The sequence below is a fragment of the Salmo salar genome, chromosome ssa15 (genome assembly GCF_905237065.1).
Source record: "Salmo salar chromosome ssa15, Ssal_v3.1, whole genome shotgun sequence".
NCBI lineage: Eukaryota > Metazoa > Chordata > Actinopteri > Salmoniformes > Salmonidae > Salmo > Salmo salar.
The window spans coordinates 79,010,589-79,030,284 of record NC_059456.1 but is presented as its reverse complement, the minus strand read 5'-3'; the positions used below and the strand labels follow the sequence as shown (position 1 = coordinate 79,030,284).

Here is a 19,696-nt window from a genome sequence, read left to right as displayed (position 1 = left end):
TTTGTAAAAGACTCCAGCTACCCGAGTCATAGAATGCTCTCTCTGCTACCACACGGCAAGCGGTACCGGAGCACCAAGTCTGAAGGCTCCTTAACAGCTTTTACCCCCAAGCCGTAAGACTGCATAACAGTTAATCAAATGGCTACCCGGACTATTTGCATTGACCCACTATTTTACACTGCTGCTAATAGCTGTTTATTATCTATGCATAGTCACTTTACCCCTACCTACATGTACATATCACCTCAATTACCTCGACTAACCTGTACCCCCGCACATTGACTTGGTACAGGTACCCGCTGTATATAGCCTCATTATTGTTATTTTATTGTAACTTTTTTTTAAACTTTAGTTTATTTCATATTTATGAGATTTTCTTTGAAAATATTTTCTTACTTAAAAAAATTAAATCTGCATTGTTGGTTAAGGGCTTGTAAGTAAGTATTTCACAGTAAGGTGAATACCTGTTGTATTTGAGAAGAGAAGAGCAAAAGAGGAGGTTAGATTTTGCTGGCTAGCTGGCTTACTTCTGCTAAAACTACTAGGAGGGCTGGAAGGAAAGCATGGACTCTGTTTCTACCCCTTGCCTGTCAGGGTTAAAACTAAGCAGCCCCCCACTCATTGGCAGAACCACAGCCTCTTTAGGTAAAGGGGAAGATTGGAAGATAACATTTCAGGAGGGTCTCTACAGAGCTGTCATGTGAAGGATTATGTAGCTTGTGTATTGGCTGCTTGTAGTACCTTAGGGGGTCCGATACTGATCTGGATGTGGTTTTCCAATTCAGCTCTCAGAGAGTTTTTTCCTTCTTTTTTCTGCAGCGGCTAATACGTTAAAACTCTGACTAAACTGACTGTCAGTGGTTTGGCTAACATATGCCCACTGTACGTATGTATCTATCTCTTTGTCCCTGCAGTCTTGTGATTGCTGTTATTATTTTAAAAAAGGCACTGCTTTGGGGCTATTTATAGAAGCTGTTAGACTGTTTTTTCCATGGTGAAGCTCAAATAATCACGTAAATGACACTTGATCGATGGCCCTTTGTTGATGAAGAGAGCTGGCCTACAGCTCTCATCTGATAAACGTGTTCATTGAGGGAAATGATGATGACATTTGAATAACACAAATATATTTCCATGGTAGAACGTTTGATAATAACATATGGTGGTTCTTAAACATGTGAATTGACATTCGACCATTTTCCTTTCTCTCTTTTCTTTTTCTCAAACAGCTGAAAGGACTTTATGCACTGAAAAGACCTCAGGAAAATCCAACATGGCCGGCAAAAGGAAAGGTGGCCTAAAACTCAACGCAATCTGTGCCAAGCTGAGCCGTCAGGTGGTGTACGATGGCAGCTCCCAGCATGCTGAGGGAGACCACAGCGTGGCGGAGAACAGCGAGCGCGGGAGCTCCCATTATGACGACAGTGGCGAGCGATTCGAGACCAACTTCCCCGAGGGCCTGAGTCTCGGCCAGAGCCTCGAAGAGGACCAGAAACGGCGCAAGGCCATTGAGAAGTGGGTCAACGGGGAGTACGGGGATGAACCACCACCCTCCGCCCTGGACTGTGGGGAGGAACAGCAGCAACAGCAGGGACTCAAGCACAACAATGGCGAGGACGGACCCCCCGAGGGTGTGTACATGGTACAGCCCAAGGGCTGCAGTGACGAGGAGGACAACGCGCTTGATGAGCCCGAACCCATGTTCGACTCCCGGGACGGCAGTTACCACGACGACAAGGACTCGGAAGACGGGCCTCAAAAGGAAGTCTACATGCCGTTGATAAGTGAGCCCCCGAGTCGCCAAACATCTTTCTCCTCTCCAGGTACAAGGCTCTCTTCCTTTTCTCGTCACTCCTCTCGATGAATTCTGTTCTCGCTTTAACTGCCCTTCAAACCTTCCATTCCTTTCACTAAAGTGTTAAGGAGCCAAGATATAGTAGGTGGGGGACATAGCCACATCCAGGACCTGTCCTGAACCTGTCCCTGGAAAGAGAGACTGTAAGGTTACAATGAGATTTCATGGGTTGCACTTTTCATCACAATATTGTTTTGAACATTCATTTTAGGACTGATGCCTAACTGAGTGTTCTACCCCATGCATTGTCAACTAGCGCTGATGAATATTTCATCAAAAGTGCTTTACAGAGACTTGGAAACATGATGATATTTAAAAATGAGGCAAATAATAAGTAGGAAAACCTTTTGTCATCATTGTGATGTTGCCAGATTGACTATAGATACAGTATAACTTAAGTTAGCTAGATAATATTGAAGGAACAGCACCGAATTTTAACTAGCTAACGTTAACATTGCTAGCTATTTTTGACAAACTTTGCTAGCTAATGACAACATTGTCGTCTCTCTAAAGTAAACTTGACGACATCATAATGATGGAAAAATTGCTTCCTACTAATTACTTGTCTACTTTAGCAATGTAATCATATTTTCAAGCCACTATAGTGTAAATTAGATCTCTTTCAGAAAGACTGGGCATTAGTCATCAGTCGGGCATCAATATGGCTGCGGCGTCTGTAGAACGATGATAACAATGGCAACGACGCGACCGAGGGACAGAGGTGCATCCCATGAATAGCCAGTGACGGTATTACTCCACAGACAGATGGAACTGACTAACAGGCTATTGGGAAAACAGGAACCTCTGTGTGTGTGTGTGTGTGTGTGTGTGTGTGTGTGTGTGTGTGTGTGTGTGTGTGTGTGTGTGTGTGTGTGTGTGTGTGTGTGTGTGTGTGTGTGTGTGTGTGTGTGTGTGTGTGTGTGTGTGTGTGTGTGTGTGTGTGTGTGTGTGTGTGTGTGTGTGTGTGTGTGTGTGTGTGTGCGCGCGCGCGCGTGTGGTTACAGTAAGTGAAACAAGAAATTCATCCAGTATTTGGAGTAGGCTTACACTGCCTGCTCACTCTGTGTAGGCCAAAAGAGTTTGTCAGTCCAAGGATAAGCTTCATATTACACCCAGAATTACATTTTGAGTTTTAGATTTCTCCCTAAGCTCACTAAACTTAGTCACTGCCCAAGCCCACTACTACATACAGTGGTAGCCTAGTCTGCCTTGAAGGAGTATAGGTTGCTGAGGAACGATTAGCTCTTAGCACTTGAATCCAGATAATCGGTCTTCAAATAAAGTCTGAAATAGAATAAGAACCTATTTCTTGCAATCTCCATTGAATCACAGTTGAGGGTACATTGTTGTTCATGAACTTAACATTTGATGAAAGCAGATATTCTGTAAGTGTATTTGCTTTAATTAATTTATTCATCAATTGATTTGCTGTGCATTAGTGGCTTACAGCAACAGCCTATTAAATTATCTGTCTCTTTTTACATGATGTTCCTCTGGTAGCACTGAGGGACAATCAAATAGTTAAGGTGGCATATACCTTAACGGTGTGGTCTTGATGTGGCAACAGCAATGTGTTAACTGCACAAACAATCTCCAGAGAATGCACCGTTTACAGACTTGAACTTGGAAATTCCAGAAGGAGACACATTGCTATCTGAGAGACTGGGCTATATAGCTACAGTAGAATTCAAAACACAGAGCAGTAAAAAAAAAAAAAAAAAGAGAGAAAAAACACAGAGACAGAGAAAAGATTAGTTTCACAGATAACCACAAAATAAGTGACAGAACAAGACACAGTTGGAGTCGTGTTGTTGTCGTGTGGTACAAAACAGGTTTTGTTTAGGTCTGTTTTCTGCTTGCTCACCTCACTTTTCACAGACATTTTTTGGTCTTTCATCTTGTGTTTCAGTGTCATGTACATATGCTGCAGAAGGTTTTTTTCGTATTATTATTCTTTCCTTTTTTGTTTACACCGGTGGAGCAGCAGTGGCTGTGGCCTGTCAGAGAAGTGGGGCCAAGGGCTTCTCAGAAAAATAATTTTTTTTCCGGCAAATGCAGGGGCTTTGTGGTTTTAATTAGTCATTTTGTGTTTATTTGGTGCCTGTAAAAAAAAAAAAACCTGTCTGTAAATGTGTGTTTGTGTTGTGAAACAGGCTTACACCTTTCCCTCCGTTGGGTCCCTGCTACTTTACATCTCACAACAAAGGCAAACTGTTTGAAGACTGTGGAGAGAGCATCCTGCATTAGTAGCAACTCTTGTCTTTGTTTTTTTTGTGTTTTTTTGCATTGCTCTTTGTTGATTGTAACTAGGGCATCTATATTGCCATGTTTCTGTGGCGCTCACAATTAAAACATTTTCCCCCCCTCTCGCCGCTGTCTTTCAAAGGCTGATGCGGAGCGCGCATAATTATGCATATAAACATAGTGGCTTAATTATCTCTCACAACATCAGTGACAATGTAATTAACAAACATTGCAAGATCAATGAGAGAAACTGCGACCTTCAAAACATTTAACTCCTCACATCGAGGCACCGTGTGGATTTCCTATCAGTGCAAAACCCCAGAATACTTTTCCTAGATCATTTAGATGTTGCATTATTAGGCCCCTCATAAGCTATTCAGTGAAAACAACTGAATAGAAACGATGAAGGCAATGACAAAGATCCTCATCGAATCAAACACAACTGACCATGACTTCCAATTGCGCTGCTATGTGTCAAAGGTTATGGATCATGACACCTCTGTGTCAAAGGTTATGGATAATTTTCAAAACATTCTATTCTATTTATTTTCCATTTATTTATTTCAAAATAGCAAGCATGTTAACTTGCAAGAATTTGAGGAATAACTCTGCAACTCGTTAGTTTCTCAGTCATCCCAGACATTTGTTTCCACTTAAACAAAATGCTCAATTCAACAAACCTACAATGCACTGTCACTTCACCCAGACGAGAGCTCAGTAAAATCAATTTTTTTATTTTTTATTCCAGTCAACATTGTCTAAGTTGTCACATTAAAGCTCATTAAAGCGATTTTTCCTCAGGCCAGAGGTGCCAATACCATCATCCTCATTCCATGTAAGGACTTGAGACATCAGCTCAACACATAGAACTCTAGAGTTCAGGTGATTTTTGAAAGACAATGATTGACCGAACGATTAGCATTGGAAATGTCCTGCTCTAAAACCCTAGGTGTATTTAAAGTGAGATTATAGGCCATATATAGTCTCCACAGCAAGCTGAAGCCTTATCCTCTCCAACACCTCACCTTACTCTATCTGTGACCCTCAGAAGACATGGTGGCACGCTGATATCCGTGTTTGGTCAGCAAAAAGGAGATATAATGCCCATTTGTTGTCACATCAGGGGAGGAGAGAAATGTGGTCCTATATTGCCTCAAACACAGACAAGGCCCTGGGTCTGTATCACGTGTTGCAATTTGCCAGGCATGAAGTGCAGAGATTACACCCACTTCTTTTAATACTCTCCAATGACACCACAGTGAGAGAGGGGGAGAGGAAAGAAGAGAGGGAGGGGAAAAAAAGAGAGAAAGCACAGTAGCAGCAAGGGCCAATCTCACCTTAACCTGTAAGCCCCGGTCTCCCTCACAGGCATTCGCATGACATCATTAAGAGGGTGCGAGATAAGGCTGGAGAATAAAACTCATTTACATGGTGTTTCACAAAGGTTATCTGCTGTCGGTTCCAGGCGTAATCCTTTCAGTTCAAGTCCAATTATTGGCCTGCCATTGATAGCCCATCACGTGGTCTGAGAGCGGAATAATGTGACTCGGCTAATTTTAAGAATAACAACTTCTATAAAAAAACAACAACAATAACTTATATTATAAACCTACTACTGACTGCTTAAGCAATAAGACATGAGAACTCAGGGATTATCGTGTGTTATACCACAGCATTGTTGAGTATTTGTTTCTGTTTGGCTAGAAGGGCATTCTAGAATGGACATTAAAACCAGATAACGTGACAGTTGGAAAATATATCGGGACTCCTTGAAATCATGACGCAATATGCGCCTACACATGCAGACCGTACTTGCTACAAAGTTACAGAAAGCTAAACAACTAACTTTATTTTAATGAGTAAATGTATTTTATTTTATCTTTCCACCAGACGATACAGTCCGGACAAAAGCCAGTTGTTAGTTCTGAGGTTCTGAAGTTGCTAACGAAAAAGGCTGGTTAATTATTTTGGGATGTTTTAACCCAGTCGTTAATTCTATTCATTCCACGTTGCAATGCTACACAAATCACTGGCATGTAGCTAGCTAGCGGAAGTTCAATGATGACAAGAGTCAAGAACTTCAATAAATAGTTATTGAATAAATTATGTATAAATAGGCAGCAAGAACTGCAGCAAATAATGATTTGATAAATAATGTATAAATAGGCAAAAAAAACTGCTTATTGTCATGTCAATAATATAGTTATGGAGGATAGCTAAGCAGCTGAAATGACAGCAAACTATGTGAATTTTCATTTGTTTTATCTTTGTTTCCATATTACCATTTCTTTGGATATATCCATTATAATGATCCTGATAAATAAATGCACCTGGCTCAGAGAAGCTGGCAGTCTAGTCATGTTCATATGCAACATGTTGCACAAGTCAGATAGGATCACAGCAAGGCTTATATTAACCCCCGCTGTACCAAACCAAATGCTAGGCTAGTAGCATGGGAAAATATTGTCTTTACACTTTTTCCGAAGGAGATTAAGTTTATAAATTGACTGGCTGGGCTATGGGACAGTGGATCCGCGTTGATAAATCGAATGGAACTGTTAACAGGCATTACCTGTGGAATGTGGGGATTGTGGTGCTATAACTCCTTGCTATCAAGCAATCCGCACCCAGGATCCAAACAACCCGTTTTATACACTGAACAAAAATATAAACGCAACATGTAAAGTGTTGGTCCCATGTTTCATGAGCTGAAATTAAAGATCCCAGAAATGTTCCATACACACAACGACAACAAAAATTCTCCCAAATGTTGTGCACAATTTATTTTACATCCCTGTTAGTGAGCATTTCTCATTTGCCAAGATAATCCGTCCACCTGACATATGGCATATCAAGAAGCTGATTAATCAGCATGATCATGCAGTGCTTGAGGCGTCACTACAGACCCAGGTTCGATCCCAGGCTTTGTCACAACTGCCTGTGACCGGGAGTCCCATAGTATGGAGCACAATTGGCCCAGCGTCGTCCGGGTTAGGGGAGGGTTTGGCCGGGGGGGGCTTTACTTGGCTCATCACGCTCTAGTGACTCCTTGTGGTGGGCCAGGTGCCTGCAGGCTGACTTCGGTTGTATGACTCGACCTCTGCCTCTCCCGAGCCCTTTGGGGAGTTGCAGCGATGAGACAAGATGGCGGTGGGTTTCTGGTATGGGCAGGCATAAGCTACGGACAACGAACACAATTGCATTTTATCGATGGCAATTTGAATGCACAGAGATACCGTGACGAGATCCTGAGGCCTATTGTCGTGCCATTCATCCTCCACCATCACCTCATGTTTCAGCATGATAATGCACAGCCCCATGTCGCAAGGATCTGTACACAATTCTTGGACACTGAAAATGTCCCAGTTCATCCATGGCCTGCATACTCACCAGACATGTCACCCATTGAGCATGTTTGGGATGCTCTGGATCAACGTATATGACAGCGTGTTCCAGTTCCTGCCAATATCCAGAAAAATCGCACAGCCATTGAAGAAGAGTGTGACAACATTCCACAGGCCACAATCAACAGTCTGATCAACTCTATGTGAAGGAAATGTGTCACGCTGCATGTGGCAAATGGTGGTCACACCAGATACTGACTGGTTTACTGCTCAACGCCCCTACCTTTTTTTTAAGGTATCTGTGACCAACAGGTGCATATCTGTATTCCCAGTCATGTCAAATCCATAGATTAGGGCCTAATGAATGTATTTCAATTGACTGATTTCCTTATATGAACTGTAACTCCGTAAAATCTTTGAAATTGTTGCATGTTGTATTTATCTTTTTGTTCCATATAATATACTACAACCACTGCAAAACAATGATAAAAAAAAGTACTACCTTAGTAATAATACCAAAATAACAAATTAATAGTATAGATCATTCATGACAATCATCATCCTTTGAATTAGAGGGTTTTTTAAAGTACATGAAGTCTGAAAACAGGATTGGTTTCCCCCCCGAAAAAGTTAGGATCGTGCAAGTGTATGGTTAAATGTATTTGTGATCATAATAATAATAACATACAAATTATATTAAAAGATCACTTTCAGAATCAAGGCTGGGAATAGCAATAGTAGGCTAAGTGCTAAAAATACTTTTACGTATTAGGACTATGAGAAAGACAATCTGAAGAAATGTGTTTTAAACCCCATTTTAAAAGCGACCATGGAAATGCCTACCCAGAATATTGCTTACCTCACGATAATAGTAGTAAATTAAAAAGATGCATTACAACAAGAAATTAACATCAATAAATACACATACAAGACATCAAATATTTAAGATGCAGTGCAACCATAATATAATTAGCTGTTTAGCAGACTCACCACTTGGGGGTCAAAGCTGTCCTTTTACTTGGGGTTAAAAGTGGTCCCCAGCGGAACATTTTGTCATTGACACTTTTTGACTCATATACTACCATTCCTGGATCCAGTGGAATGTCTTGTATTAGTAGATAATGATATGATCATGTATTTAGCAGACACTTTTGTCCAATGCGACTTACTGTATGTAGTTAGTTCATACGTTTTCATATTGGTGATCCCAGCAGGAAACCAACCAGGATCTTGGATCTACCAACTGAGCCAACAGAATTACAGATATTATATTTTTATGGGGGTCCTTCTGAATTGAGAAGTAGGTGTAAGTCAACGGGCTGCTTGATAAACTCAGATAAATCTAGTGCCCATTAATAAAGTACTATCTTATCTATGTTATCTTATCTAGCTCACTCAGTAGTCAAACACGAATGTACAAACATGCTGGATTGATCATTTGATATGTGGCAAAACAGGCAGGAATTTCCTCTCAAATACAAATACCTGATCCATTTCTCTTAAATGTTTCATGCCCTTTCGATCCACCAGATCCCCTTTCATACCAATGTGCCGCAGAGAGCAGTAACCCCGGCGACGCTGATGGAAATTTGGGGATTATTTTACACTCCGTGAAGGAGATGTGAAAAGGCATGTGGGGGAGAGGCGACCGATTTAGCAATAACACAGAAATCCGAGATGAGAGCTGAAATCTTTTTGTATTAATTACCAGGACGGCGGCTGGTATTACCGTTTGCCCCGCCCTGTGTGTGTGCGTTAGCGATGAAAAAAGCAATCAAATAAATTAAGAAAAGGTCTGGAGGAGCGGGGTCCTGGGCCCGTGGCCAGAATGGAACCAAGAATGCCAAAAGTTTTACATGACACCTAAGTGAAGTTGTCATCTGGAGCGTAGTGGCTGTGTTCATGATATCTTATCTGACATCCAAACTGACACCAGGCAAGATTTTTGGAATAGATCTGGATCAGTAAACACTACTGTTAAGAAAGGAAAAGCTGAATGCCCAAGGGTTTCCTCCTCTCTGTATCATCTCTCTCTCTCTCTCTCTCTCTCTCTCTCTCTCTCTCTCTCTCTCTCTCTCTCTCTCTCTCTCTCTCTCTCTCTCTCTCTCTCTCTCTGTGTCATGCTCTCCCTTTCTCAGACACACGCACACACATACACATATACATTTACTCTCTCAATCTCTTTCTCATACGCACACACACACACACTCTACTGCTAGTGGCGTGTCTTAATAAGGGATAGCTATGCAGTGCTCTTTCTCCCCCTATTTTTTTCAAGCACATTTTTTTCCTCCCTTACCCCCAACTTGCTGACCTCTTGCGCTAACCTGGATGAAAGTTAATGAGCCAGAATTAATCTCCACATAATGCAATTAAACTATACATTTACTACATGTCCCCATGTCCTTGGGGAGGTTGTTCAATTTAATGGACTCTTAAAATAAAAAAATGACGTTTCAGTTCACAAATATGTAAAAGTACATATGTGGCTTCCGTAGATAGAGTTGTGATGGACTTGAAATAATGTTTTTTACTGAAGGGAACACGCTTTTGGAATGTTGTCATAATCAGAAGGCCCATTGGTGAGGTCTTTCACTGAGAAAAATGTAGATGAATCAATGTAGATGAAGGGGAGGAGACAGGTTAAAGAAGGATTTTTAAGCCTTGAGACAATTGAGACATGGATTGTGAATGTGTGCCATTCAGAGGGTGAATGGGCAAGACAAAAGATTCAAGGGCCTTTGAACAGGGTATGGTAGTAGGTGCCAGGCGCACCAGTTTGAGTGTGTCAATAACCGCAACGCTGCTTGTTCCCTTGTGTATCAAGAATGGTCCACCATCCAAAGGACATCCAGCCAACTTGACAGAACTGTGGGAAGCAGTGGAGTCAACATGGGAGTGCTTTCGACACCTTGTAGTCCATTCCCTGACGAATAGAGGCTGTTCTGAGGGGCAAACTCAATTTGAGGAAGTTTTGTACAATTGTTGTATATCTAAAGTGTTAGGTGAGGAAAGTAGTACAGGTAATTTCCCAGTCAGAAGACTGACTGGGAAAGTCCCATGGAATGTTTTGGTTCATTTCCATTACGTTCGGCATAAAATGACTGACAAAGAATCAGCCCTTTTCAGCTTTGTACAGTGCTTTTGCTTTTGCTTCCCCTTTCTTGGTTTTATGATTGTTGGATAGAATAATCTATTGACGGTCAATAGAACATGACACTTAGACAAAGAGGTCATCCAAAAACAGTGTATCACATATCTTACCTAAGGGCTCTGTTCTCTCTTCTCCTCTCTGTTCTGTGCAGGAGAGGCGTCCACTCTGCGAGACTACGCAGCCAACACAATGAACGAGTTCCTGGGCATGTTCGGCTACGATGACCAGCAGGTGAGGGACGAGCTGGCCAAGAAGATCAGCTTCGAGAAGCTCAAAGCCGCTACCTCAGGCTCCGACCCATCCTCCCTGAGCAGTGAGGAGGCCACGCGGCGAGCCCGCTTTTCCAAGTATGAGGAGTACATCCGCAAGCTGAAGGCTGGCGAGACCCTGCCCTGGCCCATCCACACCAACCCCAAACAAGAGGACCTCAACTCAAAGCTGGCCCAGGAGAAGAATGCCCTGCTCCAGGCCCAGATGGCCGCCTCTGGGGGGTGCCATTCCGGGGCTGAGGGCCAGATTTATCACTCCAGCCTGGACCACAAGCAGGGGCAAGGGCAGGGGCACAACCTTGGGCGCAATCCCCCACCACCCAACCCCACCTCCCACCTCCAGAACATGGCCTCCCGAGCCTCCAAGTACGACTTCTTCATCCAGAAGCTGAAGATGGGTGAAAGCCTGCGGAGCCAGCAGAATGGCAATGCCTACAAGAAGCCATCCAAGTACGACCTGGAGAACGTCCGGTACCTGCACCTCTTCAAGCCCGGCGACGGGAACACTGACATGGGGGGCGCCATCGCCTATAAAACGGGGAAGGTGGGCCGCCCGTCCAAGTACGACATCAAGAACATCCAGAAGCTGATGCCGGGGAGACCCGAGTCCTCGCTGATTCCCAGCGTTCTGCCTGCCACGCCTGGGAACCCGGGGACACCAGTGGCCGCCACCTCAGCCTCCTCCGCTGGGGCCACGGGCCCCCCAGGACTCATCATGGATCAGACAGGCCACATGGGCTTCAACACCTCTGACTACATGAAGTCTAGCTTCTCCAAGACCGACTCCATCACCACGGGCACTGTGTCCTCTGTCAAGTAAGAACCTCTTCAGATGACTTGAATGACACTTTAGCTGAAAGGCACCACGTAGGTACAGAAGCTCTGCATGAGAAACATGCTAAGCTTTTCTCACACAGCAATATTAATGTGTGTACTGTATACCTGCTTATATATTACGCGTTTATTCAAGTCATACATTGTCTTGAATGAGTTATGAGATCCCGGTAGTGAAAATTGTCCGCTCATGACAAAAATAGTCCAAGGAAATAATGAAAATCTCTCACCAAATTCTGTCATTGCACCAAAAGTTGCCTATGCAAACCTCCCTGAATTATTAAATCAAATAACCCGTCAACTGAATCCCCCCCGATTTATTTAGCTTGTGTTTTGAAATGATTCCAGGTTTTAATATTGTACAATTCTCCTAAATTGTCTCTGTGGGACACCTGGGAGATAATGGGCGTCTCACATGCACTTAACTGCCACTGCGAGTCAGTTAGCCTAACGCAAAGGTAATTGCCACCTCCACAACAGCCGATGCGAATGTAGTGTGAAATAGCGCATGGTGCCAATAGATCCACGACGTGATGAGTAGCGAAGGCCCATGAAGTGTTTACCTGCTGGGCGCTCTCTTCAGAGACTGATTTAGCACAGTCATCGCAAAGTGACTGACTTCCTCCTTTGGCTGGGGTGGAACAACTGTCCCTTTAATTACTTTGGAGCTGTGACTAACTTACCAGAGAGTCACACGGCCTAGGCTGAACACTAAAAGGCACTACATGGTCAATCCTATGTCTGAGGTGACCGTACAGCGTTGATTGCGATGCAGCCCATGCAGACTTCAGGGCTTTCATATTTCTTGCGCTTAGCAGAGCAGAGCTATTGGGAAAGAAGTTGTCAGGAAGTGAGTTTGTGTTAATACAAGACGTACCGCCCCCACCTACCATCAACCAATCATGTCAATGTGGAGCTATACGGAGCCCTCCGCATTGTTAGTGCTAGCAAACGAGGGGGTTTGGGAAGCTAGCCCTGGTTAGCGCTAGCAAAAAAGTGGGTCCCTCTCAAGGCAGGTCACATTTCAGTAGGAACCATGCAATGTTTAAACCTAATGTGTTTCTGATGATTGGACTCAGTTCATTCATTCCCCCCCAGTTTAGTCCTATTGGTTCTACCCAGCTTGTCACTAGCTGAACCAATGCCTTCTGTTCCATCGAACCCTGTCTTCTCCTTCTGTTTGAACTCAGTCCATACTCCTGATGAGACATGACAACAGCCTTTGGAGCCAGGGTCCTTAGGGACCTTTAGAAAAGATTTTGCCTATACCCATTATCTAGATTTGCATATGAGCACTCTCCAAAATAGCGCTTTTCCACTGCCTTTTGCCTTTCATTGTTGGAAAGCCATGCAAAAGTCTGTTCATACCTTCCTGATTCAAACCCACGTGAAAACCGCTGTCGCGTCACAGAAAATGTATATTGATTGCGGTAGTTTGAAACAGATTGTAGGTAAATATTGTGTCAGTTGTTTTTATTAACAGTGCGCCCAATACCCCATTAATCCTGTCTCTTTTTGTGTTTGCTTGTATTAGGAACGGCCTACCACCTGAGAAACCCGTCACAGAGGACGTCAACCTGTACCAGAAATATATCGCCAGGTATGCAAATCCTCCCTCTCCGGTGAAACAAATGTTGTCCCGGACATTGAGACAAAGTATTTTTATTAACTGATGCCGTATTTTACACAGTGACGAAACTAGACGTGTAAAATAGTGGTAGAGGTCAAGTTTTGTGCTGCAAAGTGAGGGAAATAGTAAGAGGCCGAGTTTATGGACTGAGAGGAAGTGGAATTCTGTTAGGAGGAACGAGGCATGAGATGGTTTCTATGGTGGTGAGAGGTGTGCTGACAAGATGGTTGGACTTACTCTGTTTGAGGTGGAGAATTTCTTACAAAGTTACTACAGTATACTGGAACACTTTGCATGTCGGTCTTGAGTAGTTCAAGCGTACTGTACGGCGATGTATGTAACAAATATAGAGTGAAACTGTTGGTTACATGGCTGCATGGTCTCTGAACTGTCCTCTTTATCACTCACAAAACACGGATGCAAAACATTGCAAGGTAATCTCATATTTCAGTAGGCAACACAGTATCCCATTCGCCAGTCATTTTGAACTCCACACTAGAAAGGTGATTGTCACTTGTTTATTTCTTCACTTTAAAAAGAAAGGAAAAGCACTGTTTCAAAAGCCCAAAGTGGCTTTGGCGTTAATGATTACTTCTCCAAACCGTAACATGAAGGGCACAAATCAAAAGCACTGTCACTGACAGACACACACATTTTCATCATGCACACACACACACACACACACACACACACACACACACACAAAACCTTCCTTGGACTGATTACATTTTGCAGATTTAATTAAGGAATTTTTAATGAGGCTTCTGCTGGCACTGCCAAGAACTGTTTTGATATTTGCGCTGCATAATGCATAAAATTTGTCTAAACATCTCGGTAGTTGATGCACGGGGAGGCTGCAGATAAGCCCAGATACAGTTTCAATTTCCGTGTTGGGGAGAGAGAGCGAAAAAAAGAAAGGGAAGAGGAGGGAGGAAAAAAGACAGAAAAGGAGGACTCATAAAAAGGGCAAATGTAGACTGGGGGGAGGGGGTAGGGGTAGGGGGAGGTTCATCTCTCTGGAGCCACAACTAATGAGCGCACATTTATGCTAAAAACCCAGCTTTGTAAATGTTGTTGACTCCCACCTTCCACCCCCCTCCCCCTCACCAACCAAGGGGGGAAAAGTTATTTATCTCCTTGCCGCGCACCAGTTTGATGTTTTAAAGAGCTTCCCTGGTAGTGTTTAGTCGCAGTTTTCCCTCTTTAAATGCTTTCATGCACCCACTATTGCCGCGGCACTTTGATCTGCGTTGACTCTATTGTAACAAGAGATGTGCCGCAATCTCTGTATCGTTGTGATATTAATATTTAATCTGCAGCTGAATAGCAGCGGCCCATTAGGCCCCCTGACGCGGCAAGTGGGAATTGTCCATAGGCAAAGTGATACAGCTGGGCAATGAGCAGAGGGGTGGGCCACAGTCCCAGGGGGGCTGTGTGTGCGTGTGTGTACGTGAGCGTGTGCGTGTGTCCGAATACGTGTGTACATGCACAGTCCATAGAGGAGTAGGGCTGAGAAAAGCACCGATGGTGGGAGAGTTGGTTGGTGTGTGTGTGTGTGTGTGTGTGTGTGTGTGTGTGTAATGTACTCTACTGTTAGCTCCATTTCTGTTTTTTTTTTTTTCTAAAGAAGCCGTCAAACCTTCCCGAAGCCCCTACCACCACCACCACCACCACCATACCCTGAGCCCCCCACCACACCACCAACTTTTAAAAGGTAGTGGATTTGCCGTTCAATTAGCCTAATGAACTCCGCAAAGTGATCTGTAAATGCAGCCCTAGGATAATCCTACAGGCTACAGGCAACAACAACAACAAAAAACTGAGAGAGGAGAGAGGTAGAAAGAAAGAGAACGAGTGAGAGAGAGAGAGCAGATGGTACTCTTGGCAGCGGCAGTCCAAATGTTTATTTGTGTGTTTTCAGTCGTAATTGGAGGTTTTTTAACAGTCATCTGTAAACGCGCAAAGGAAATGGTGCCCACTCTTTTACCTGGAGAAGTCTTTACCGAGTCAGACTCTTACAGTCGAGAGGAGGAGGAAGGGGATGGGAGGGGAGGGGGCGGCAGTAGCGTGTAGATCCACTCAAGCCTCTCAGCAGAACCTAACCTTCCTTTGATTAAAGCAAGCGCCGTTAACCTGAGAGAGAACTCCACAACATTGATTTGGCAAGGTTTAAAAGGCAAATGAGGGGAATCATGCGTGGGGTTTACAGTTTAATAAGTGTCTGTGTACCGGCTGCTTTTGAAATAAACGGAGCTAATTTGAGTCGAAATTGGTGTGACAGGCGAGTCAATTGTGGCGGTGTGCGGAAAACAGACGTATTTGCGTGACGAGATGAGTTGTTTTGGAGGTATGGTTAGGATTAGGAGGTAGTTCTCTGTGAGGTGATTGGATTTCCTTTTGGTAGTGACAGACACCTTGAATGTTAAAGGGGGAAATTTGGGTTAGGTTAAGTTTCGGGAATAGAAACAGGTGTTTCCCTTCATGAAGGTGATGTTTTTGTCCATTTGCTCACTAATCACCAGAAGAAAAAGAAGGATGCACCCAAGAGAATTAGGGAGGGAGTTTATATTCAGACAATACTATCATTGCAAAATAGCATGCATGATTTTATACCACAGTAACATAATTTTTCAGCCCCTTTTTTGTGAAGATAACTTCTGCTCTATGACTGTCTTCTAAGAAGAAGCATTGGAGTGTCCACAGCTTTTACACCTGTACCTTGATTAGTCATGACAAAATCACTCAGTGTAAAGTCCACATGGCCCGTGATGTAACTCTGTACCCCTTTTTTTGTCACTTGACTTCCAGGTTCTCGGGGAGCCAGCACTGCGGACATGTGCATTGTGCCTACCAATACAGGGAGCATTACCACTGCATGGACACGGAGTGCAACTACCAGGTGAGTAGCTGTGTGCTGAACACCCCATACGTTATACATTTTAGGACACCCCTACAGTACTATGACAAAAGTCCCTTGCTCTGACAAGTTTTGTGAGAATGTCCTACAATGTACATCATACACCCTGGTGAACACCGCTAAGGTGTACATTTTAGGACATTCCTATACCCTATGACTTAAGTCCCTACTCCCTCTGATAAAAGTCCCAACTCCCTATGACAAATGTCCCCACTCCCGATGACAAAAGTCCCTATTACTTATACAAGGTTTTGTAATGTTGACCTAAAATGGACACTGTACACCCCCTATTTAGGTGGCCTAGTCAGACACATGTTTGCCTTGTTTCCCCATCTCCCACAAATTGCAGGCTTCCCCTCTCTCTAGTCTAGGCCTTGCCTCGTGTCACCATGACAAACGAGATAACAGCAGCGGGGGTAATGCTGTACTCTTAACAGCCATGGTTCAGTGCCTCCAAATGTACTGCGCTGTGCTGTACTCTACTCTACATCCCTTACTGTCTCAACTTCAGCTAGGGAGAACCCATAGAGACGGTGTCGCTGGGTGATTCAGAGACGCCTCTATAACTCAGTGTCCCATTCACAAATATGGGGAAGTGTATGAGCACAGAGTTTGAATCCTCTTCCGTGTTTTCCTGACCTCTTGACGGGGAATACTAAGGGTTCTAGGATATACAGAGATGAATAATATGTCATCACTTCATCTCTGCTCATGCCCAACAAAGGCATCCACAGATGAAACGTTGTTGACGTGTGTCCACCGAACAGGTTATGACTGCCGGCACTCGTCCAATTGAGAGCAAAGGCTTTTTTTCTCTCACTAAGCTGATTCCGTGCACAGTTGGTCTTTGACAATTGGCCTTTTATCCTGGGTTAATTGTAAATATGCTTGAAATATGGTTCCTTTTCAATGTGTTTTTTTTTACATTTTCCTGGAGACATCTGCCGTTGCTCTGGGTCTGCTTTTAATCCCCTTTCACGTTATTAATCTTGTCCCGGTCCCAAGCGTTGTCATGTACGGCACAGGGAGGGAGGAAAAAAAGTGTTAAGGAGATCAGAATACAGGCCCGTGTGTTTGCCTTAGCATATGGTCTAAAAGAGTTAGACAAACACACGTGTATTTGTTAAAGACGTCAGATCCTCACGCAACTTGAGCGGTATGTTTTTCCGTCTTTCCGCCCGCTTTTCCGAATTAAGGCATCTGTAGGAATAATCACAAAGCATAACATCTAGACTTTTCACAAGTCATGCTTTCATTGTTAGACAGGATGGATACTTGGCTGAATATAATGGAGAGAAAAAAGGCTTTGAAATGATTTCAAGTCGTCCTTTAGAATTTTCGTTGGGGTCATCAGGTCAAGTCCCCATCTGTCATTGACTTGAAGTGCAGAGCTCAAAATCGAGACATTTGGGTGTATATATCCGGAAAAAACGGCCTAGCTAAGATAAGCACCTCCTTTGGTAGTGATAATTCATGAAATGTTACATGACACACTCCTGGAATATTATCCTGCTGCCAGGCTCAGTGGCATTCTCCTTTCATGGGCCTGTGTGTGCATCCTCTACAGTGGTGGGAATCCTAAAATACATGGTGCATGTCAAGTGGCTTCCAGCTCCCAGACTCCAACTGAAAAGAGGCTCTTCTACCCTAGTCAGCTATCACCAGGCTTATTTTGGCTTCCATAACGGATCGAACGCAGTGGGACGTCCACAGCTCAACTTCTCATCTCGTCCTCATTTACTGCCAAAGATAATGATTTCCAGAATGAAAAAATGTTTCTATGGTAAATCAATAGATCAGTTATTAGTGACAAATCCTCAGCCAGAATGATACAGTACTACTGTAAGTTACAGGGTTACAGAAGAAAACACTTCAGGGGTGGGAAATGGGTCAAGATCTAAGGAATGGCAACCAGCTGCCATTCACTTGGGCCTTGGTGATACAAATGCTTGACACACCAGGAATTGCCATACTTTGTAGAAGCAATTGTGTGTGTTTTAGAATGATTGAATTACATTTTTCCCCTGATCTATCTCTCTACTGTACATAAATATGGATATAAGTAGCTCCAGAGTCATTGATTCAGGCTTCTCTAGTTACAGTTCCTGTAACATCAGCTTAAGCCCAATTACTGCAGATTTGGTTGCTCTAGGTCTCTCCAGAGTCCCTTTTCTGTTTTTCTTCTCCGCTCCTCAGTGTAGGAGGCTTTTTAATTTTGAGGAGGGTATCGTAGCATATTCCCTCCTTATTACAGTCAAAGCCGGCGCGAAAACTGCACTGTTAATGCTTTAATTAAAAATGGAATCATATCTCGGTGAGGGAATTGAAAGGGAAAACGTTTTTTGGTTAGCTTGTTTGTTTGTTTGTTTTGTTGTCTATTTTTTTTCCTCCCGTTGCACGTCTGAGAAACCATCTGCACGGAACATAATTTTGCCAAAGCCAGGAACATCGGAACTGTGATCTTGCATGTCAAGTGATCCATCTTAATTAAAAGAAACGGAGGAAATGGAAAATAATAGAGATACGAGCCGAAGACTTTCCACTTCTTAAATATGTCTTTGTTGCTACCTATCAGTGCCACATACATAGCCCTGGACATGTAGAGGCCATGTATGTAAATATGAATAAAGTCCTTAGAGAGTCTTGCCCTCTCCATTGCAACACACACAGCCTCATCTCCTACTTTGCAAGTTGGCTCCTGCGCTTTGCAGCTGTTTCCAGAGCAATAGTGACTTGATTTTGTGACTATTTAAATAAACACCAATCTGTTGCCGTGCGTTTTGTCCCTTGGCAGAGGTTCACCAGCAAGCAAGACGTGATCAGGCACTACAATATGCACAAGAAGAGGGACAACTCCCTACAGCATGGCTTCATGCGCTTCAGCCCACTGGACGACTGTAGCGTCTACTACCATGGCTGCCACCTCAACGGGAAGAGCACCCACTACCACTGCATGCAGGTAAACACACATGCACACATACACTCATACACACACACCAAACACGCACGCACACTTGAAAGATACGCTGCTTGCTTAGCCAGAACTACTTCCTCCTGATTCGGCTTCCACTGAGGCTGGAACCCAGGACTTCTGCTTTGCTAGAACACGTGCCCGCCCTCCTGAAGAGTCTTACCAGTCGGCACCACGCAAAAAAAAGCTAGGTATTCGCTTGCGCTAGTGGGGACACTTCAGGCTGAGGCATAAGTTTCACACATCCCAATGTGCTACATTCACCCCTCAAACTTACTCAACAGCGACCCCAGCATTGAGCTGAGCACAACTGTACATCCGGGTCACGGCATCAACTATAAAGGACGTCACACTGCTAGCTTAGCCAATACCACTTCCTCCTGATTCGGCTCACAACGAGGTTCGAAACCTGGACCTCTGCTTTGCTAGCACGTGACCGCCCTCCTGAAGCGTCTTACCAGTCGGCGTTACGCGAAAA

General features: G+C 43.7%; 1 protein-coding gene across 10 annotated transcripts in view; it reads left to right on the top strand.

The window, feature by feature from the left end:
- The window catches only part of casz1 (castor zinc finger 1), a 264,348-nt gene that overhangs the window by 222,889 nt on the left and 21,763 nt on the right, over positions 1-19,696 (top strand). For 6 of the 10 annotated variants that reach the window (XM_014145815.2, XM_014145813.2, XM_045696136.1 and 3 more), the window contains 6 exons: positions 1,230-1,823; positions 10,749-11,682; positions 13,235-13,300; positions 14,958-15,044; positions 16,139-16,229; positions 19,042-19,206. In XM_014145815.2, the coding sequence (XP_014001290.1) occupies positions 1,274-1,823; positions 10,749-11,682; positions 13,235-13,300; positions 14,958-15,044; positions 16,139-16,229; positions 19,042-19,206 (1,893 nt within the window). In that variant the 5' untranslated portion in view covers positions 1,230-1,273. The remainder of the gene's footprint in view (positions 1-1,229; positions 1,824-10,748; positions 11,683-13,234; positions 13,301-14,957; positions 15,045-16,138; positions 16,230-19,041; positions 19,207-19,696) is intronic. The other 4 variants (XM_014145822.2, XM_014145814.2, XM_014145816.2 and 1 more) reach the window with 3 other exon arrangements.